Source organism: Sciurus carolinensis, chromosome 1 (genome assembly GCF_902686445.1).
Source record: "Sciurus carolinensis chromosome 1, mSciCar1.2, whole genome shotgun sequence".
Classification (NCBI taxonomy): Eukaryota; Metazoa; Chordata; class Mammalia; order Rodentia; family Sciuridae; genus Sciurus; species Sciurus carolinensis.
Window position 1 is genome coordinate 93722085 of NC_062213.1, and position 22285 is coordinate 93744369.

The following is a 22285-nucleotide window of genomic DNA, read 5'->3' on the forward strand; positions in this document are numbered from 1 at the left end:
CCCAGAGGAGCTGAAGTGGAGGGAGTAAAGGATCTATTTATTTTGGCTCAGGAGGGACAATGTAAGCAGATGGTCTTTGATGGGATTAGCGGCGTAATCTCTAAGACCCTGGTAAATTGGAAAATGATCCATTATATTCCAGGAACCTTTGGCGGCTCTGGCTCCTGGGGAGGGAGGGGCAGGGCCCGGGGGCACCTTGTTAGAAAGGACCCCCCTCTGGGAGCAGCCAAATCCCGCACAGAGAATTTGGGAAGAGGTTCGTTAGCTGTGCGAGTCAAGCCCCTCTCCTCTTGAGAGCGCAGAAAGGAAAATTCCCCCTGGGCCATGTCGGGGCCCATTTTCCTCCTTTTCCCTTGCCCCACTTTGGGATGTGCTGGGGTGTACCCTGGTAGTCAGCCCTTTCCATTCCCAGGGTGTTCAGCCACTCCAGGGAGAGAATGTTGTTGAGTCTCTTGCTTGGAAGGTCAGAAAGTTCTTAGAATCCAAATTCTGTCTGTCCCTCTGCAATCTCCGTCCAGTTCCCGTCCCTCACCTCCAGCAGTCAAGCCCAGGTGACCTCCTTAGTCTCCACGTACTTCAAGGACTGGGGGAGCCAGCCAGGAGAGGGCAAACTGCTCCTGGGAGAAGGGATTGGGGTGGAGGAAGAAATGTGAAAGGGTAGGTGAAAGTCTCCACTCTGAACTCACCTCCATCCCCCAGAGTCCAAGCGCCTCCAGGCCTAGGATCCTCACCAAGGAGAGACCGCTAGCCGCTGAGCTGGGGCACAGGGAGACCCCTTCAGTAGCAGGTGCGATGCAGTTGGAGGCACTGATGTAGTTTGGCTCATAGAAGTTATTTGAAGTACGCCTCATACAGCACCCTGTAGTTTAAAAAGAAACTTTGATGGGCAGAATTTCATTTGGATTTGGCAACAACTGAGTGAGAACATTCCAAAGATTGGAAGACAGGTTTAGCAAGGGTTGGTGATTTGCCTAAAGTCAACCAGTTTGGTAAGTGACAGAGTTAGGGCTGAAATTTTTTTTTTTTTTTTTTTGACTCTGAGTCCGCGTCTTTTCCCCCTTCTCCATTGTGCCATCTTTCTCCTGCCTGTGCATCCTTTGGTCACGTGTAAGTACACACACACACACACACACACACACACACATACACACACACACTTTCCTTGCTTTGACTCTACCTGTCTTTTTCCCCAAACACGCAAACATATGAAATTATACATATTTTATATAATCTGAATAAATGGGGTAGCGTTATTTATCTCATTCAACTTTAACTTTTTCACCTAACATTATATTGTGAGATCTAGTCATGTTGATAAACACAAGTCTAAATTTCCTTTATTGCATAACATTTTCTTTATTCATTTCAACATTTAAGTCACTTCTCAAACTTTATTGTTACAGTCACTCCTGAACAGGTATCTTATTGGAATTGTGTCACATTTATAGGTTTACCTTGAGGTATTAAAAACCAAAACAGGGGCTGGGGAGATAGCTCAGTCGGTAGAGTGCTTGCCTCGCAAGCACAAGGCCCTGAGTTCGATCCCCAGCACCGCAAAAAAAAAAAAAAAAAAAAAAAAAAAAAAAAAAAAAAAAAAAAAAAAAAAAAAAAAAAAAAAAAAAACATTGAAAATGTGCATTTTTCCATACATAGAATCGCCATAAGTCTCTGAAAACAAATCCACAGGTAAGGAAAGTGGAGTGCGGATAGACAGAAAGGCAATGCAAACAAATTATTCAATTCCAAATAGAAATTCCAATGCTTTGGGACTAGGGTTGTAATTCAGTGGTAGAGCACTTGCTTAGCATGCAGGAAGCCCTGGAAAAAAAGGAAAAGAAATAAAGAAAAATTTCAACACTTTTGAATGTATTAACTTTAACTGTAAAAAATATAACTGATTATTGGTGGAGGGTCCAGGAGGAATTTGACTCAAAAGGTAAGAGTGCAGAGGCAGCAAGCAGCAGTTATTCACCCCACCCTTCATAAGCCCCACCACAAACAGGAAAACCCAAACATCCACACAACATTCCTGAATTGGAAAAAAAGCTACTATTTCCAGAGTGTCTATGAAGAGCCATGAAAGCAGGCACTGGGTGCATTAATTCATTGAGTTCTTATTATCCCCCAGGGAGGTATGTTTCCTTTCCCCCATTATACCTGTTCTGAAGAAGTTTCAGAGAGGTTAGGTAACTGACTTAGAGTCACACAGGCAGTGAAGGTGTGGTAGTGTCCTCTCAGATTGTGCACATTCCAACACCTGCACCCGCCCTCAAGATGTCTGGTCATTAAGTGGTCCTCTTCTGCCAAAGCGCCAGGTAGGTTATTCATTTCATGGCGGAGGCCCTCGAGGGAAGCCTTCCTCGGCAGGAGCAGCCCACTCCTCAGCCGATGACCCACACCCAGACACAAACTAATACCCAGTTATGTGTACTGATGAGGTTCAAATGTTCTGGGATGAGATTGACTGACCTCCAATTCCAGGTTGTTCTCATTTGGAATCCAATTCATTATTAGTTCTGATTTTTTTTTTTTTTTTTTTTTTTTCTGAAAGAACTTTGGGGACTCCAGTCCCAGACCCGCCTTACATGAAGGAGAAAAGGGGTGGGGAAGTGACTTGGTCACAGCGGCAAAGTCGGTCTTAGCTGCATTTTAATCCACCAGTCCATGGATGGGAGAGGGGCAGGAGGTATCTGTTCAGGAGTAAAACTCTTGATCTGATTCCCCGACACTAAAGTCAGCCCGGGCTTATTAAGATTGGGGAGCTCTGGACCAGGCCAGAATCTGTGCGTGAATCTGGAGGAGCTGGGCTTGCTGGGCGGATCCCCGAGGCACTTTCTCTGTGCCCCACAATGTTGCAGTTTCCCATTGCCTCACAGTCCCTCAGTCCCCTTTGCCTGCCGACTGCTAGGGGTCGGTGGGGTCTACACGTTCCTAAATCTTTCTATCTTGATCCTACCGGGTGCTGGGAACGTAGCGTCTAAGGGCAGCGTTTGGCAGCTTGGGAAGAAAAGGGAACGCAGGCGGATCCCAGCGGCAGCGCGGGGGAGGGGAGATGTTGGCGTCTCTGGGCAAACTCCCGAAGGGGACCGACTGCTTCTTCCACCCTTCGCCCTCTCCTTTTTCATTTATCGGTATTTTCCCTCTCTCTAGCCTCTCTTCCTCGCTTGCCTGCCTTACTCTTAGCCCCCTCGATTTCTTATCCCCAACCCCATATCTACCTCCTGCCCGCGTGCCAGGCTTCCCCTCTCACCCCAGCTTCTCCCGGTTATTAATTATTCAGCCCCTGGCCCCCCACCACCGCTGGCACTTGCCGGGTGCTGTTTGAGCGCAGAGAGAAGCCGTCCCTTCCCGCCGGGCTGGGGTCCCGCGCTGTGACCCGGCAGTGGGGACGCGTTTTGCAGCCCCCCACGCTTTCCACCCGCCCCCGCTGACCCGAGCCTCCGCTTGGCGCCACCAACCCAGTCACAGCGTCTACACGGGCCTACCGGCCAAGAATTCGAACCCTAGGGAGAACTGACCCTGAAAGGTGGCGGGTCGGAGGATCGCTCTTGGTTTCATTTTCCCGGGGTGGGTTCGGCGGCCGAGCGGCGCGCGGGGGTGGCGAAGGTGGCTCTCTAGGTCCAGACCTTTCGTCCCCCGCTGCTGGAGGCGGGTGCGGGCTAGCAGGTAGGCAGGCGGGACTCTTCGTTCGAGCCGGGTCCGGAGAGCGGGCAGCGAGCGAAGAGGCCCTGCGCCCGAGCTTGGGCCACCCAGCGGCGACACCGAGACCCAAGCTCTCAAAGCCCAGTCGCCCCGTCTAGAACCCTCTTCCCCACCGGCGCCTCTGAGCCCTTTCTTTCCCATTTTGTCTCCTCGCCTTTTCTATCATTTAGTTTAACACCTTTAACGTCTTTGGTCTATTTCCTTTTTATTTCATTCGGCGTTATTTTGTCCCTTTTGATTTAACGTTTTCTGTCTTTTCAAGTGAATTTTGTTTTTCTTTCTTTCTTTAAAAAATCTGTTTTCTTTTTCTGATTACTTCTCGCCCGGTTCTGGCTCTTTCCCTGCTTTCATTTCCTCTCCACTGCGCCGGCGGCCGCGCACTTCTCCAGGCGGGCAGCATCCGCAGTGGACGACCGGGGAGAGAGCAAGTGAGCCAGTGTCCCACACACCTCACTCTTCCACCCCGAGCCCCCTCGGGCCTCCCAGATGGTCCACACCGGGTGCCGCGGCGGAGCGTGGACTTTGCCGAAAGCGGGAGCCCGCGGAAGTCGCTGCCGCGGAGGAGAGAGCGGAGACCAGGCAGGGACGCGGGCAGGGGGACCTACTGGCGTGGCTCAGGGGCAGGCAGAGGGCCAGACCCTCACTTTGCACAAAGAAACCCCAGGCTGATTCACACTAGGACTCAGGGGCCTGCAGACCATAGTCCACAAGCCCCTCAACAGACTGAGTTATCTGGGAGCCTCACAGCTAACTCAAGCATGTACACACAACACTCACTGACAAACACACAGAGACCAGCAAATGTAACACACAAAGCCCCAAACTACACATACAGAATGTGGACATACACATGATGGTGGTGCACATACAACAACTGGCACACACGTGATTGCACACTGCTGATAGACTTTGCACAGAGACACATGAACCTACTTGCACACACTCAGCAGCCCAGGGATATTTCAACTGCTAACTCATCATATCGCAGTGATCCTTGGGAGGAAATCCCCACAGTGGGAAGGGGCCCTGCCTGTTCTCACCAGCAAAGACAGCAGTAGCCTTGAGCCCATACACACCCACTCAGATTCGCTATCCATGTATCTGAGGACCCGGCTTACAAGGGCTCCAACGCTGGCTGCTTGGTTAGCTCAGGGATGCAACCAAAATCCCAGAGCCAGATCCCCAGAAATGAGCATCAGGCCTAGGGAACCCTATGTGAAGCAGACAGAAAACAGTTACGGTACCAAGAAATGGCACCGTGTTGCAACAGCACCAAGCAGGAAGCCATTCCCGTGCCAGTATGGATTCCGTCCCACATGTATCACGCACAGTGCTAGTGTTTGGCCAGGTGCCTATGTAAAGGCTGTTATCTGAAAACAAACGGAGACGATGTATATGATTCTAGGAATAAAAGTAAAGTGTGTACAAATTTATGTACCAATGTACACCCAGAGAGATGTAAAGTAGAAAATCTCTTTCCAGCTCATAGGCATTATCAAGCTGGAGTGATAGCCATGCCGTTGTGACCAGGTTTGTTCACCTTTTCAGGGAACAGGTGACTGGAGCCATGGCAGCACTGCAGTGAGGTTGGTTTGGTTTTTGGGAGAACCATATGTATGGCCACCAAAGTGGGGGAGCGGGATTCAGGCTGCTTTAGCCAGGTAAAAGGGTAAAGGGCTGTGGGAACTGCATCTCCAGAAAGTCTGAAAGGTATCTTCCGTAGCAGCAGTGAAAGTGGTAGCCAGATATTCCTGACCAAAGACAGAGCCTGTCTATAGGAAATTGTCAGTGCACCCAGACCCACTGGATAAAATTACAAAGCTGTTCACAGGCATATGCGGACCTGCTCCACACACAGAGAGGTCCCAACAACCAAGCCTGGCAAAAGACAGGCAGTGGGTGTTTACTGATGTCTGACTGGATTGCTAGAGAGATGAATTTTGTAGGAGAGAAGATGAGGTTAAGAGATACTGTGTGCACACAGAGTCCCATAGACTTGGAACTTACTTATTGTACAGTAAAACTTCAAAAGTAGAAAATGCAAAGATCAAAAAAGAAATGCTGGTGACTCCTACCTCAGAATGTCAGGCTGCAAGGAGCCAGGGGCAGAAACCCGCAGGAGCGCAGGAGCGAGGGCCATATTCCAGGTATCTAACTTGGAATGGAAAACAGAAAGCTTGGCCCCCGAGGCTAGCTGTCTGTCTCTGTGTCTGCTTTATCCATGACCGGGTTTGTGGTGCCTCTCAGCACCTTTTGTAGAGGGGTCTCTCTGTCTCTGTCCTCTTAGTTTCTTTCTGCTCAGTTTGTCTGTTTTTCTCTGCCTCTTCAGCTCTTGTACTACTCTATCATACAGCCACAAAGAATGAGAAACAACTGGATCCAGGAGCAAATATAAATACAAATGCATATCATAGATTCAGAGATCATTGACTGTAAAGCCCATCCAGTATGCTGGTGTGTGTGTACATATAAACTTGACAGAGATGCAGGTATCTCTAGGAATATAAAAAAGGCTTTGGGGTCAGCCAAACAAATACTCCCTCCCTTAATATACATATATATATTATACATATATATATTATACATATATATAATATATCTATATGTACACACACACACCAGCAAGCTGAAATGAAAATATACATATCACATTTTCAGTTTTGTGTACAAATCTAAATACAGCTTGGAGTTTTGTTTCCTCCCAGTCTTTTGGCTCTGCCTCATTGGTTATCTGTTTCTGTAATTCATTTCCTTCAGGAACAGTTCTTCTTTCCTTTTCCTTTTTTTTTTTTTTTTTTTTTTTTTTTTTTTTCCTTTTGGTACTAGGAATTGAACCCAAGGATGCTTTACCACTGAGTTGCACCCCCAGCCCTTTTTTGGGGGATGGGTGGGTACCGGGAATTGAACTCAGGGGCACTCATTAGCCACATCCCCAGCCCTGTTTTGCATTTTATTTAGAGACAGGGTCTCAATGAGTTGCTTAGCACCTTGCTTTTGCTGAGACTGGTTTTGAACTTATGATCCTCCTGTCTCAGCCTCCCTAGCCGCTGGGATTACAGGTGTGTGCCACTGCGCCGGCCCCCAGCCTTTTTTTTTTTTTTTTTTTTTTCGGTACTGGGGATGGAACTCAGGGCCTTGTGCTTGCGAGGCAAGCACTCTACCAACTGAGCTATCTCCCCAACCCCCCCAGCCTTTTTTATTTTGTATTTTCAGACAGTGTCTTCTTAAGTTGCTTAGAGCCTCACTTAGTTGCTGAGGCTGACTTGTGATCCTCCTACCTCAGCCTCCAGAGTCACTGGGGTTACAGGTGTGCACCACCACATCCAGCACATTTCTTCTTCATTGTAACACATCACTCAAGGCCCTTGGATCTCCCCTAGTTTAAAAAATCCTTCTTCCCAATAGCACCTTCTTTGGCAATTGCCTCATGTGGACAAAAGCCCTTTTTTTTTTTTTTTTTTTTTTTTTTTTTTTTTGAGACAGAAATAGCAACATTGCAAACAGGAACTTGGAGACAGACATTTGAAATTCGACAGAAATGCAGGTATCTCTAGGAACATAAAAAGGGATTTGGGGTCAGCCAAAGAGAAATACTCCCTTAATCCATTCGGGAGCTGGAGACCTCTTTTGAGCAGGGTGGAGGCGAGATTAGAATGGAGCTCTGGAATCCCAGTTGCCCCTCTGAGGCCATCAATGGCCAGCAGAATTCTGCCCAGCGAGGCAGAGGCAGGGGGAACACAGCTCAGTAGAACAAGTCCTGAGAAGGAAAGGTGGGGGACCAATAAAACCTGCTAAGTTTCCAGCTTCCCACCCATGGATCTGGTATAATTCCTGAGTTATGGAAGAGTGAGACAGGACAAGGGTGGCGGTTATATGGTTCCTTAGAGACTGAGGTGTCCAAAGAGATCTCGCTGGAGAGTCAAGGACTGACTGGTACCAACCCCTGGGGAAGAGAAGGGACTCTAGATCTTGCCCAGGGAGTTTGTGCTCTTGTACTACTTGGAATTAAAGAATTCACCAAAAGCCACTGCTTGGGGTTTCCTGACCATTTAACAAGGTGGTGGAACAAGGGAGAAGGGTTTGCTAACATGGGATGTGCTCTGGATTTGACTCAGCCTCAGTCTCCAGGTCCAGGGACTAAGGAGGTCTGGGTCCCCACGTTGGCCCCCAGCCTAGTGAACCTGATCAGCTCATCCCTCCACCCCCACATCAACAGATCCTTGTTTTCACGCCAGATCTGGATTCTTTGTGCCTCACTCTGTGTGAATTTGCAACTCCTCTGTCTCTGGCTCCCCCACTCCCTGTGAACCTGTGGTTCTGTCTCTCTGGTCTCTGTCTTTGCTTCGCAGCTTTTCTGGCTTCATCTGTCTCTGTTTTCAGGTCTCTGTCTCTCCATAACACCCCCTCCCCCTTTGTTAATTCAAAGGCTTCTCATTGAGCCCCTCCCCGCTCTTCTCAGAATAACATTGAGTAAAATGAGATAAAACCCCCGCCACCCGCCCGTAGGGTTTTTTTTTCCTGTCCTACTCCCCTCAGCCCCCTCCTCCAGGGCTACAACCCCCTCTTATAATGTCAGATAATTGCTGGTGTGCAGCTCTGAGGAGCCAGAGCTGATACCAGGGAAGGAGAAAGGGGGAGAGAAATAAATAATAATCTGACTCCATTCAGCGTATATAGGTTACCTGATTTGCATATATGCTAATAATGCTATAATTATCCTGCTGTTCTGGCCTATGATCAAGTTCTATAAATACATAGGATAGAGAAGCTAGGCCCAGCAACACCACCCCCCAAATTATCAAGCATATGTATGTATATGTGTGCATTATATGTAGCTTCTTTGTTACCACACACACTCCCTTATGGATCTCAGCTCTTCTCTTTCAGCTGTCCTCCTGTGTTTGGAGGCAATTCCAAGGGAGGAGGAATGTGAAAACATTCCAGTTATATTGAATTCTTAGTGTTCATTTCATTGTGAACATTATGGCTATTTTAAAGAAAACCGAAGATTTTTCAAAATTATTGAATAAGTTGTTACCGACTGAATGCCCCCACCTCCCACCGGCCCTCACTGTGGGGTACGGGTTGGGGGATAGGGAAGAGGAAGCCCCCATATCTTTGGCCTATTGAGATGTTTCAGAAAGTGCTGTCAGGAAGAGGAAGTGGATTTGCCTTGCCTAAATCTATCTTAGCCCCCTAGCATACTCCCCACTCCGGCAGGAAACCAGGGCAAGATGCACAGCGGGTGTGCAGTTTTTTGGGTGATGGTGGCAGAAGCAGGGAGGAGGCTTGGAGGAACATAAAAGATGCAATCCACAGCTGTCTGCTTTTAATTATAATTATCCCCTTTTGCTTCCTTTCTGGCTAATGAGGGGGGAATTTAAATTTCCCCCCTTTTCTCCCTCACCCTCCTTTCCCTGGAATTGAGGGGTGGGGTGAGTTCAGGGTCCTCCTCCCCTTCCTCCCCTAGCCCCTGGTTACTGGGAGAAAGGCAGACTCCAGAGGGTAGTGACAGTATGAAGAGATTTGTAGGAACAAAAGAAGGACAGGTTTGGATTGCTGGACACGTCCCAGAGTTGGAGAGACCCCCCCCCATTCCACTGGCACCCCCTCCCATCAACCCCCCAGCTCCCTAGACAAGGAACTCAATGTCTTCCAGCCGGTGAGAAAGGAGCTAACGGGAGCCCTGGTCTAGAGGGAAGGGGGAGGGAAGGGGTGGGGAGCTGGGGGGGTGCAAAATTAGTCTCAAAGGATCTTTATTTCTGAGCTAGTGAAGCAGATGTAATCAAGGGGAGAGCAAAATAATCATAATGGGAAGAATGGGGGGAGGGGGAAGCAGGGCTGGAATGGGGGGACTGGGCCAGGACAGAGCTGAGAATTGGGGGGCAGGGAACTTTCAGTGGGAGACTCTGTCGCCTTCTCTCACCCCTCTAGAGCCTCCTTACTTTGAGTTGGGGAGAGAAGGAGCAGGTCTGTAGACTCTGACCTCAGCCCTCAGAATCCCTCAACTGGAGCTTAGGGATAGCTGGGCCAGAAGGTGCCTCCGAAGGCACTGGGGAGAAGAGAGGGTGCCCCCCCCAATCCCGCCCCCAGTTGAGGGAGGTAGTGAGGAGAGGGGAGACTGAAAGCAGTGGGGGAGGGTGAGAGAGGGGAGCCGGCAGAGACTCAAGTGGCCTCCAGGTCTGTGGGACAAAAGTTGGAGGGAGATTTGTGTATGAGAGAGAAGGGGAGGGGGCTGTGGGGAAGGGGGGGCTTTGACAATGAACTTGAGACAAACTTCATTAGCATGCAGGCCTGCTGTCTGTCACGTCGAGCTCAGACCGAGTTCCCATGCAGACCAGGAAGAGTGGGAGGGAGGAAAAGGGAGGGGTTGAGGGTGGGGGTGAAAGAGAGAAAAGAGACCCGACCATTGTACCATTCTGAGCCCCCAGCTTCCACCAAATATCGGGACCCCAGCCCTGGAAACCAACCCCCAAATCACTCTCCCTCCTCTGAGAGCAAGATAATTTATCTCTCACTTGAAGTCTGTGGTCCCACCCCTCCTCTTCTGTCTAGACTTCCAAGTGCTGGCCGTCCCCCCCTCCAGCTCTCAGACTTCATCTTCCAATTGTCAGTTTCTCCTTCACAACTAAGATCTGGATTTTCCATTAATTCAGCTGACAATGTTAGGAGCCTGGGGGAAGTTTGGAAAGGGGGCGCTGGAACACCCCGAACCTTCAAATGGCTAACTGTGCCCTCTTTCTATGACTTCTTATCAACTCGGCTCCCCACCCTACAGGCTCACACCATGGAATCACTCTCTCAAGTTCAAAAGCAAATGTAAACTTGGAGGAACCCAGGGAAGGGGTACTTCTGTCACACCCTTTCTCTTGTTTCCTTTGGGGACAAGGGTGGCCTGGAGGAACAATAGCATCCCTTAGCTCCTTCCTTCTTCAGGTTAGAAAAGGCACTAGAGGGAGGTGGGGAACACAGTGCAGATGACAAAGACCCCCTTCTCACCCAGGCATGAAAAGGAAGAAGGAGGGGGGCTTCATGAGAGTGGGCTGTTATTTTGGTGGTGATGGTGTCTCCAGCTAGGGGCAGCACCCCCTTTTTGCTGCCTTTCCAGGGAGAACAGCAAGAGAAAGAAAGAGAGAGGCAAGCGAAATTCCTGAATGGATAGACAGATGCTACGTCACCGGAGCCGCATCCTCCACTCCACAAGAGGCTAGGAGCAGGGGGGAGACGGGCAGTCCAGCCGCAGGGGCCACCCGTGCAGTCTGTCCTCTTCACAGAAGCAGGGTAAGTGTCCACTGGGGTCCAGAGAGGATCCTAGCTCCCTTAGACATCTGAACTGGGGGTGGGAAGGGAACCCCTAAGCTGAGTCAAGGCACCCTAACCTTTCTACTTTGCCTACTGGCTAATGGAGTCTGGTGCAACAATCACAGAAAGAAAAGGCTGATAAAAGACTCAGGGGGGGTCCCCAAAAGGGATGAGGCATGTGTGTGGAGGAGGAATTGGCCGAGCAGGTTTTACCTCCCGCTTCCTTGGCATCCATCACTGAGCTGGAGGCAGTGGCCCTGCCCAACCGCCCAGAGCGCCTCTAGGTCCCCCTCCTTCCTCCAGCCCCTGCCAGCCCAGACAGCTCACTAAGTTTGTCAATGGGATTGGGGGGGACTTTAGGGTCACGGTGCTACTGATCCTATTAATCCGCCCCTCCCTTTTCTCCACCAGACAAGGCCAACATCTTAATGCTTGCAGCAGAGCAGAGGCAGGAAGGAAGATTGTAGTGCAGATGGGAGGGAAGAGAAAAAATGGTTCTGTATTTGGACTCCTGACCTTCTTTCCTTGCCTCTGGCTCTTATTCTTCTCTGCCCCAGAGACTGCAGGTTTTAGGGGAAGAAAAAGTCTGAGGGATTTTGGGGTGGGGGAAGGAAAAGGAGCCACATTTCCAGGAAGGTAGAAACCAGCATTGGGAAAAACCCAAAAATATTTTTAGATTTAGATTCATTTCATTTGCCTTTTCCACCTGCTCCCATTCCTATGAGCTGGCAGGTAGGAAAGGGGCTGAGAGGAGCTTGAAGGCAAGCAAGGTTTGGGGACAGATGTTTGGGTCTCAGAAGTGGGGAGAACCCACTCCAACCCCCTCCAGATCAATTTAATGGAGGGGTTTTTTTCTTTTTGGTGTTATTAAAAGGAGGTCCAGGAATATAGAAAAATGGCACTATCATGACCCTAGTCTCCCAACCACTCTGTTCTTTCTGGGACACAGGCTGGGATCATTGTGGGCAATGAAAGTCAGAACAGAGCCAACCAGTCCTGGTGCCCCAGAGGCCAGATTGCTGGAAGAGGCTGAGGCTGCCAGCCGTTATACAAGCCGTGCGTGCTGAGCTGTTCTTATCATCACGTTCCCCTGGGCATTGTGTGTGCCTGGTGGCCACACGGGAGGGCAGAGTTCAGTGAGGAGAGAGCCAATGACCCCAGGGACCCCAGAACTCTCATTGAGAGTGGAAGAGGGAGCCAGAGGTTCCCCGTTTGTCCTTGTGCCTGTTTTTTGGCATGTCAGCAAATTGGCATGGGGTAGGGTGGTCCCTCTTTGGTATGAAGCTAACAGTTTCAGTCTGAGACATTCCTTTATGAAATGGATGGGCTGGCGGCTCTGAGACACGGGGTGGGGGATCAAATGAGGATTGGTGGGTATGAGAACTGGAGAGGAGGCATTCGAAGCACCCCTTTTAGAAATCAGGCTTGGACTTAAGCTTATTCCTGCTCCCTAGTACCATTTTTTAAAATCCAATTTCCTCTGCATGCAGGCAGGTTATCTTCCGGACTTTTTTAAAAAAAAAAGGAATTAATTAAGGAATTGAATTTGAGGTAGAAGAATTCATCAGCTTACCCCAACACACCCAGGTACACAGAAATACACTCTAGTACTTTAGGAGCTGGGCCAGCTATGCTATACATGTGATTACCCAAACTCTACTTTAACCTAAAAACAAAATGCTGGGAAGATAAAATTATAAAGGAAGGAGTGAGTTTCATACCCAACATTAAAATAATAATCAATAACTGCACTCTATTCACACCTTTTGTGTGTGTATAAAAGAGAGGAAGGAAATTGATAGCTATAGGATGTCTTTATGGATCCTGAGAGATATACATGGATAGGTGACAGGTAGATAAGTCATGATGGAGATTGGTAGAGAAAGCTAGAGAGATAATATGATTGAGAATATCTTAAATATGCCTAGTACTTTATAGTATCATTAGATCTAGACAGACACAAATACATCTCTAACCCCAGATCCTTTATTTTATCCTAAGTGTGCTCTCTGGTAGACTTTGAACATCAGGGATCTGTGAGGAGATATGTCCTTTGGGCAGAGGATTACTTAGAAGTTAGAGATCTCCAGGGGCTCACTTCAAACCCATGGGCCTGAAGGTTTTCCATGGAGGCACAGGAGGTTGTGAGGAGGAGGCAGGGTTAGAGTCACCCAGGCAAGATGGAGTTGGAGCGCCCTCCTCCCATTGCTAGGCTTTTCTCTTTCTGCCATCTCCCAGAGCAGCCTAGGGCTCTGGTGATTGAAAAGGGGCACCTAGAATGCCTAGGTGCTGGAAGCAGAGTGCTAGGGGAGCTCTTAGGGGGCTATTAGGGAAAGAGGACTGGAGCCACCCAGTGGACTTTAACCTTTGTGTTCTCTCCTTCAACAGGAGCTGGGCACCCAAGAAGAAGCAGCCTCATTTGTTTCTGGTGGTCACCTTTGGCTTTTGGGGTATTTATTTTCTTCCTTGTTGTTTGTTGGTATGGTGGGGTAGGGAAGCTTGTCCTGTATCACGTGTTTTCTCCTGCTCTTTACACCTCTTCACCCCACTCTTGAACTCTTTGAGCTTCTCCATAGTAAGATCTATATACTTAATGATAATAGAAATGGAACAAGGTAGCTGGATTCCATCTTGCAATCAGTTCTGTGACTGAAAGGAAAGGCACTGGAGACACAGAAAACTCTTTTCCCCTTCTCCCATAGGCTCCAGAGGGTGGAGATGGAGGCCAGTGGGCCTTGGGAGAGGTGGTTGGTTGAGGAGGGGAACAGAACTCTCTGTTCATAGGTGGCAATAAGAAATGAAGAATGAAGTAAGAATGAAGTTAGAATGAAGTAAGAAAGGAGAGGAATGTGAGCTGGGGTGAATGGGGCAATGGGAGCCTAAGCGACAGGGAGTGGTTGTATGTTCCTGGCATGCACCTGTGAGCATTAGGAGGTGATGCTGCTGGGAGTCTTTGCATTGCACTGGGTTTGAGTGTGTATAATGCACAGCACCCTTGCACATACATGCTTGTGCCCCTTGTGGAGGCCATTTGCTGATGGCTGAGTGTCTTGTAGAAAGAGCCCCACGTGGATGAACCAGTCAATCCTCCACCATCTCTGCCATCTTTTTCTCCAACAGCCCCAACAGTATAGGGCTCTCAGGCAAGTGAGCCAGTGTGTGGGCTCAAGGACAGAACTGGAGCCAGTCAGGGAGGCAGTGCTGAAACAGGCCTGAGGAATTTTCAGGCTGGTCTTTCCAGGGGTGGAGGGGAGAAAAACACTCTGTGTAGAGGAAGGGTGGTATTCCCCAGGCAAAATTCTTCACATTTTGTCTCCGTGAATTCTAACCTTATATGTTCGTATGCATAGACACATACATGTATATATATATAGATAGATTTTTTTTTAACACAGCCTCAGCATTTTTTAATTGCCAATTCTATTTGGTATGATTCCATAATCCCACAATGTAAATATTCTATAGCAAAAGAATAACACATGATAATGTTGATAATAATGATGCTCTTAATAGACAGAAATAAATATCTGTACACACCTTCCCTCAAATGCAGCCTTCATCTTTATCTTCAAGGCAAATTAACCTGGTAATTGAAACAAAGAAAAATATGCTTTTTATTTAGTCGCCTGAATATTTCAAGAGAGTTATTTACTGCCAAATGTATTTTGGGACCTGGATTATAAAGATCTCTCCAAAAGCTGCATCCAGAGAGCACAATTCAGGCCATGTTTTTCTCTACATGGGCCTCTTCAGGCACACAGACAATAGGTGGGCAGCTATGGGGATGGGGGTGGGGATAGGCACTAGCAAAGAATGCAGGCTCCTGGGCTGATTGAGACACTCACAGATTCACATCAGCAGAGGAATTCGGGGTGCGCTCTCCAGAGTCCCCAGAATTTCCCTGGAAGGACTCAGGGTGTGGTCCACAGACCGTTGTTCTACAGAACACTCCAGCAGACTGTGCTGTGTGCTGAAAGGAGAGGGCTCTGCTCCAGCTGAGGCCTTCCTAGGGAGACCCAGACTGGTGGACCAACCCAAAATGGCACCTAATGCACCTATTTTGCTCCAGCTGTTAGCCTCTTACAGGTCTGCCATGCCATATCCCATTAGTAGAAGGGTCTTCTCTGGTCAAAAGAACTGTGGAATAGTCACGAACACACAGCATGATGGACACAATGCCTCCTCCCTGACACCTATACACAAATTCCATAAAACACAACTGATTAATACCCTCACTAATACACCAACATCCACTATAATGCACATGACCACATGATGGCAAACCCAGACTTGGAGACACAGGGACCACATACCTTTACTAATTTATCAATTACTGGTCCTCTACTATGTATTCCCCCCCGACTTTGGTACTATGGATTGAACCCAGGGGTACTTACCACTGAGCCACATCCCCAGCCCTTTTTTACATTTTATTTAGAGACAGAGTCTCACTGAGTTGCTCAGTGCCTCACTAATCTGCTGAGGCTAGGTTTGAACTCCAGATCCTCCTGCCTCAGCCTCCAGAGCTTCTGGGATTACTGATGTGCAACACCAAGTCCAGTTCTCCACTAAGTTTTTTGGCATACCCTGCTGAAAGTTTGCCTGCTTTGTCTACTCCGATACTATGCATAAGTGAGAAATTATACCTGTACTGAAGGAGGCTATTTCCTTTGCCATCCTCAAAAGTAGTTTCTTTTTTGAAATGGGTACATGACCCAGGGTAAATCCAATCCCAGTTAACATGACAGTGGTGAGTTTTCTGCTTCTTTCATGGCTTATAGCCTTGTCCCCACTGGAATAAAGACAGTTGATGCTCCACCAGTTTGCGTCCCTGAGCAGGAGCGGTGGGAGATGGGGCTGTCCAGCACACCTAGATAAAATCAAACAAAAATTTACTTTATCTGGAATCTGGAAAGAGATGGGGTTCCAAGTGGATAATGTCAGGGCAATTTAAACTAAGCTCCATTTTCTTTTGTGTGTGGGGGTGTCTCTTCCTTAATTTGGACACTGAACTGAACTACCTCTGTAGAACTCAGAGCCACAGTAAGTAAGAGGTAGGAGGATATTGCTACTTGGGGGAAATTTCAATGTACATATTTTAGGAGTCAGCTAAATGTACCCCTTCTCTTTTGATGTTGGTTTTGAGGAAGTCCGATTGAGAATGAATTTGGCCAGTAGGGATGAATGTGGGGGAGTCTCCACTGGTTAAAGAAACCTTTGTTGTTCTCTCCCATTTCCAACAAAAATACAGGGGTGACTGACAGAGAAGCGAGATTTAACTAATCCTGGCTGAGTCTTTCCATACAATCTGTAAGGTCCAAGCCAGGGCAAGAGGTTGTAGAAATTAGCTTGACCCTACAGATGGCGGGTTACATTGGTGGAAATTGGTGGGCAAGGAAAAAGGGACAATATTAGTTAGCAGGACACCTGGCTCTTCCTCCACAAGCTGGCCTCAACCTCCCAGTGCTGGAGAAATGGAGGAAGGAAGGGAGAAAGGTTTGCTTACCTGCCTTTAAGGAATTTTATGGGAGGGCAAATGGGGGAATACTTGGGGAAGTTGGTGGAGGGTGTGGAGAAGTGCAGGGCCTATTTAGAATGGTTGGAATGTCTGGAGAGGAGGGGGCATCCTAGGAAGGGGTGTTAGGTGGCATTCTGAGAAATCTTTGAGGGAGTTGTGGGCTTGGAGAGGAAAGGCCAGAAGGCCTGTTGCTTCTCTGGAGCCCTAATGGGATGCATTTGGGGAATGTATTGGCAGCATGCTTGTAGACAGTTCTATCTGAAAACATTTGGAAAGTGTTTCCTTTTTCTGCAATTGTGCTGCAGCCACAGGAACCCAAAGTGCCCCTGTGTACCCCATTCTGAGTTGCAAGGATACCTGAGAGGGGGAAGAAGGAAACAATGTAAGGAATGGACACTTTGTCTCACCCCCCCCCCCCAACTACCACTATCAGCTTTTGTGTTCCCAGTTCTGGAATGATGACGCATTGCTATTCTGGAAGCTTCTAGAAAGGCTTTCCCTTGGGCTGGGATGTAGCTCAGTGCCAAAGCGTCTGCCTTGCATTCGCAAAGCCCTGGGTTGGACCCCAGTTCCAAAAACAAAACAAAACAAAACAAAAAAAAAAAAAATAAAAAGAAAGAAAAAAAAGAAAGAAAGGCTTTCCCTTGGGTAAGGGCCTTGAGACCATGGGGGGAAAATGTTGTGCCAGCCCATCCCTGAGAATGCCTGGGGAAATCAGGCCATTTGCTTCAGCTTCATACTACCATTCTGGGTTGCAGGACTCCATCCCATTTCAATCTGCCACCGTCCCTACAGTCTTGCTGCCAACATCAATGGCAGTGATTATTATTTAGACATGCACCATTCTTTGAAGGAAGCACCAAGTTCAACCCATTGTCCATCAGTTTGCATCTAACCAAGGAGAATAGGGTTCAGGTTTGGCTTTGTCCCGATCTGTACAATCCCTCAGATAAAACAATCTGAGCAGGACTGACCCACAATCGGTGGTGCTTGGTGTGCTCCCCTGGTGACCTAGTGCTCAAGGATCCATGGTTATAGAAACTAGTCCATGTTAATCAGACCAATAGGCTCCAGGTGTCTGAGCCAGTCTCTTAGCAGAGCTCCCCAGAGGAAGGTGAGTGGAAGGGTGGGGTGCACAGCAGGGATTCAAACCGCTTCCTGCCAGGCAGCACGGTTCTTAGAGGCCTACTGGTTCAGAGAGCTTTTTGCCGCTGCAGGCAGCCGCAGGAATCAGGGTCTTGCCGGCTGGCTGGTCGCTGTATATCATCTAAGGATTTGGTTCTGATTCTCGATAGGCCGGTTGAACCTGGAATGTCCCGCTGGTTCATATGCGAGCTAGGTGGAAAAGTTGGGAACTGAGCCTTGCTGGAGGGCGTTCTTCCTCCTCAAGTCCCAGAGCTGGTAGGTGGAAGGCCTGCGCAGAACTTGAGGTTAGAGTGCACGGGTGGCAAAAAGGAGCGATGGCCTAACTAGGGCCTCCACGGCTAGGCCTAATTCTGCGGGGTTTGCCCAGGCTAATGCCAACTGGGATCTTCACCCCTAGACTCCCTTACCTGGAACTTTGGTGCTGTGAACAGGTTCAAGAGATAGTCCCTTTTCCGCAAGGCGGAAAGATTTGGCCTCGTTTAGAGGCCAGTGTCTTCCAGCAGGAGTCCCTAAGTCCCAGAATCTTTCCCTCACAGTTTTGAGTTGAAAACCAAGGACAGAGGTTCCTGTCCATACTGAATATTAGAATCACAGTTTGAGAAGGATCAGAACCTGTGGAGCACAAAGAATACTCTGATGGGAGAAGGCAGGGAAGGGTAGTCTTAAGTCATTTGGTTCTTTTCAAGGGGATTTCACCCGATCTCTTTTCTATCTTTGCGCGTTCGTCCTAGTGCATCATACCTAGGACCAAAATGGAAAGTGTAGGACCCACAAAAAGAGTGAGGCTGGAGATCAAAACCACAAGTGGCAATGGATTAGACATGGCAGGCGGGTCTCGGGGGTGAGTGAGGCACCAAGAAGCTCAGAATCAGCACACAGATGTAGTACTCCCCCGCAACAAACCATTCTCCCGGGGAGGGACGCCCCAATTGCGCTCTGTGGCCCGACCTGGTAAGGAGGAGGGGCGGGGCCGACAGGGGAACGAGGCGGTGACGTCAGACTAGATAGAACCAATCAGAGACTGGTCTCGGGAGGGAGTGTGAAAGGATGAATGAAAAGTCCGGAGCCGGAGCGCGCCCGGGCCAGAGCAGCAGCAGAGGCTGAGGAAGGAGCGGGGAAGTGAGACCGGCTGTACCCTTCTCGACTTGGCACTGCTGAGGCTAAGAGCCGAATGGGCTCCTCCGCTCTGGCATCCGTTGAGCCCTGGCACTCCGGACCCAGGTCCAAGGCGCTCCTTGGATGGGGACACGCCGGCAGGACCGCGGAGAGCACGTATGGGCACCCTGGGCTCCATGTAAGTGGCCTGGCGGGTGTGGGGCAGGAGGTGGGCGAGCGCCTGGGAATAGAGCGTGCTGTGCGTCCGCCACGAGGGGCCGGCGGAGCTCCACACCCTCTACCCGGCTTCCAGACCCTCCTTGTCGATTCCGGTTCCCGAGACTACCCCCTGCCAGCCCCTGGGGCATCCCTCGCCTCAGACCCCCGGCCATTTTCACAGCCCCGGGTGATTTCTGATCCTCTTTGTACAAAGCCGTTTCTACGAGGCTTTCTGCGGGGCCTGGGACTCGGCTCACCTGCCTGGCCGCCCAGCGCTTTCCTCCCCCAACGCCGTCACATGGGTGATCTCTTCCTGGATGGTGGCTTTGCCCTTTCCTTCTTCCTTTGCAAGACTCGCCTCTGGGTCGCCTTCCACCCTCACTCACAGCCTTCCCCCTCTTTGAGTCGCGGGAATTTCCCCGTGCCTCCGGGATTTTACCCCCAGGATTTCGCTGCCCGCTCACGCTTTCAGTCGGCAGCTCGGATCCAGATGTTTTCTCTGCACGGGCTGAGCTTCGCTTCCACCGCCCTTGCGAGTTGGAGACCTGGCTGGGCTGGCTCTGCGGCTCCGGGCTTTCACCCCACGCGGAGGCTCGGGCTCCGTTGAAGGCTAAGGCTCTAGTTATCCGATGCTCTCTCGATCTTCCAGAGAAGGGCAATGGAAACCCGGTGAGGTTGGGGAGGCCTCTACCTCGGTCCCTGCGGTCTTCCCGGGTGGCACGAAAACCCGTAAGTCCCTTCTCTCCGGGACCAGGGACCCGAGGTACTGCCGCTTCTGGATCGAAAGAGGAAGAGGGAAATGGGGCATCAGAAGCTTTTGAGGTCAATCCCTGGACCTCGACGCCATAGGTCATCGCATCCTTCCTACGCTTTTTTTTCCGCTGTCTAGTCTGTATCACTGTGTCTTATATTTTTTGGTCTCCGACTCCATTTCTCTCTCTCTCTCTCTCTCCCCCTCCCTCCCTCTCCCCCTTTCCACCTCCTTGCGTGTATCCTCCCCAACCCCCACCAGCGGGCGACGCGAAGCTGCGGAGGTACAGGCGGCAGCGGCGGCGGCAGCCTGGAGGCTGCGTGGAAGAGGCGGCGGCGGCAGCAGCCAGGAGGCGGGGTTGGTTGTTATCTTTGGTTATCTAGCTGTATGAGTGGTGTGGAGTCTTCATAAAGCTAGATAACCGAAAGTAAAAATAACCCCATACACTGCGCAGAGGGGCCCCGGGAAAGCTGGCCTCATGGGCGGGTGGGGGATACCTGAGCGAAGGGCTAGAGCCTCGAGGAATGACGGCCGTGGGAGGCTGCAAGAGGATCCAGCAGCCCAACGGCCTCCAGATCACACTGGTCGCTGCGACTTCCAACCCCCCAAACCCGGTCTGCTCAGGTAGGAGTCACCGTCGTATTTTACTTTAGCCAGGAGCAATATTCTCTCCTCTCTCCCCGCGCCCCGCTGCCCCGCTGAGTTCGGAGGGAGTAAAGAAGCGACATGTGGTCCCCTCTGGCGGTCCCTGCTTGGGACGGGATGGTATAGTTCATTGGCCAGGAAGCTGCTCCAGGAGAGACAGAGATGTGTTGAAATCTAGGTGCAGGGTCATGCGGGATATGCCTGGGGCTTCTGGACCAGGTTTCTTCTGGGAGCAGGACCTACTGAGCAGTTTCCCCCTGGGCTGTAAGTAACTACTGGAGTGGGAGAGTCTTAGGATGTCACCTGAGAACCCTGGTCTTTGGTTGAGTTCCTGAAGCAATATAGGGCTATCCAGCTTTGTTGGAAGCTGAGAATGTCAAAGTGGAATAGGTGGGGATAAGACTGCAACGACTTAAAAAGAAGAAGCAAAAATCAAAAACACCCAGGACAGAGTGGCTAGAAACTCTTGCTCAGCCTGAGTTCTAGGGCAATGGAGTGAAGACTCCCTCTGCTCCATTTCCGTGTTCTTTTCTCCTTGGGACTCAGATCTGAGTGATGTCTTCAAAAGATTCTCACGATGACCAAAGGGCTTGAGTCTGGGTCTTTCAGGGCATTCTAGGACTTCCTCCCACCCCAGCCTTACTTTGGAAAGTCACATCCAAGAAGAACAAATGGTCTTAAGGAGCTCTGAGGAGCTCAAACACAAAGGAATGTGTAGCTTAGTATCTATGCTGCCCAGAGAAAGCAAAGAATTAGATTAATCAGGGCCTTTCCTAAAAGAATTCATTTATCTGGCCTGACCTAAATATTTTAAGCAAGAGTATTTAGGTGAGAGGAGGAGGAGGAGGATCTAAAGTCACCCTGTAGAATAAAAGTAACTGTGACCAAAGCTAGAAGTTGCCCCTCTGCAATTATTACTGATCCCCATTCCAACACCCAAGACCTGGCATTCCAGGACACAAGGCAGTAAAGTGTAATCAGGGAGCAGGAAAAATTGGGTAAAATCGCCTTGTTCAGACTCCAGTTTCCAGGGTGAATTTAAAATTTCCTCCCAGGACCTGATTTTTCATAGCTAGAAGAGAATGATTCAATTATATTTTATGTGGTAGAAATATTGGAGAATCCAAATTCAAAAAATTGGGCTTCTGGGAGCCTGAAGTACATGTCTCCTCCCCTTAGAGATTTGGAAATGGAGATATTATCAACCTCTTGCTTTTCAGCCACTTGGAATTTGGGTTTTCTGGAGGAGGGGTAAGTGGAGACTGGATTAGGGAGAAAGAGCAGGTTTTAGGCAGGGACTAATAATCACTAATACTAGCTCTATCTGTACACCTTTTTTTGATCTTCCAACACCGGTGAGGGAACTGTTATTAATCCCATTTGACAGATGAAGAACCACAGACCCAAATGGGTTGCTAATGTCACCCAGTGACTTCCAACCCAAAGCTCTTTCCCCTGAACTCACTGGGAAAAATTGGGGAGTATGAGGAACTGGGATGGGGTTGGGTTGAGGAGGGAAAGAGCATCAGGAGAGAGGGAAGAAGAGTCAAGGCTGGGAGCTGGGAAGGGAGGAGAAGAAGCACCAAGAAAGATAGGCTTCCTGTTTTGGGGGTTCTAGTTGTTGGGGTCTTGAGGGGGCAGTTTTGTTTTTGTGATGCCAGGGATTGAACTCAGGACCTTGAGCACGTGAGGCAAGTGCTCTACCACTCAGCTACATACCTGCCCACTCCCTTTTTTAAACTTTCGTGTAGCTTGTTGGAAATGCGTGTTTGGGATCCACGAAGGCTCATCCACAATAGGTTTATATTATTAATGTTGTCTCTTAAGGGCACATTTAACTACAGGATCTCAAAAGGAGAATAGAGGACCTGAGGGAACTGAAGGGTTGTACCCTACAAGTCAAGCAT

General features: G+C 49.4%; 1 protein-coding gene across 2 annotated transcripts; it reads right to left on the reverse strand.

Moving 5' to 3' along the window:
• Positions 1-14989: 14989 nt before the first annotated feature.
• On the reverse strand, positions 14990-19906 carry LOC124994147 (uncharacterized). 2 transcript variants are annotated; one of them, XR_007110459.1, is made up of 3 exons: positions 19240-19906; positions 15651-15874; positions 14990-15197 (listed from the first exon to the last, which is right to left on the reverse strand). XR_007110459.1 is itself a non-coding variant. In XM_047565985.1 (2 exons), exons 1-2 carry the CDS (start codon positions 19834-19836, stop codon positions 15773-15775), a joined length of 699 nt encoding a protein of 232 aa, XP_047421941.1. In that variant the 5' UTR covers positions 19837-19906; the 3' UTR covers positions 15567-15772. The 2 variants fall into 2 exon arrangements, 1 of the variants encoding a protein (XP_047421941.1); XM_047565985.1 differs by lacking the exon at positions 14990-15197 and having other exon boundaries at positions 15567-15874.
• Positions 19907-22285: the final 2379 nt, after the last annotated feature.

What these genes read in the sequence shown, in the direction of transcription:
- LOC124994147 (XM_047565985.1), bottom strand. Translation starts at nt 19,836, where the DNA reads ATGACCTATGGCGTCGAGGTCCAGGGATTGACCTCAAAAGCTTCTGAT. An exon ending in AGCGCTGGGCGGCCAGGCAG is followed by an intron (nt 15,875 to 19,239) that starts GTGAGCCGAGTC and finishes GATTTTATCTAG; the next exon opens with GTGTGCTGGACAGCCCCATC.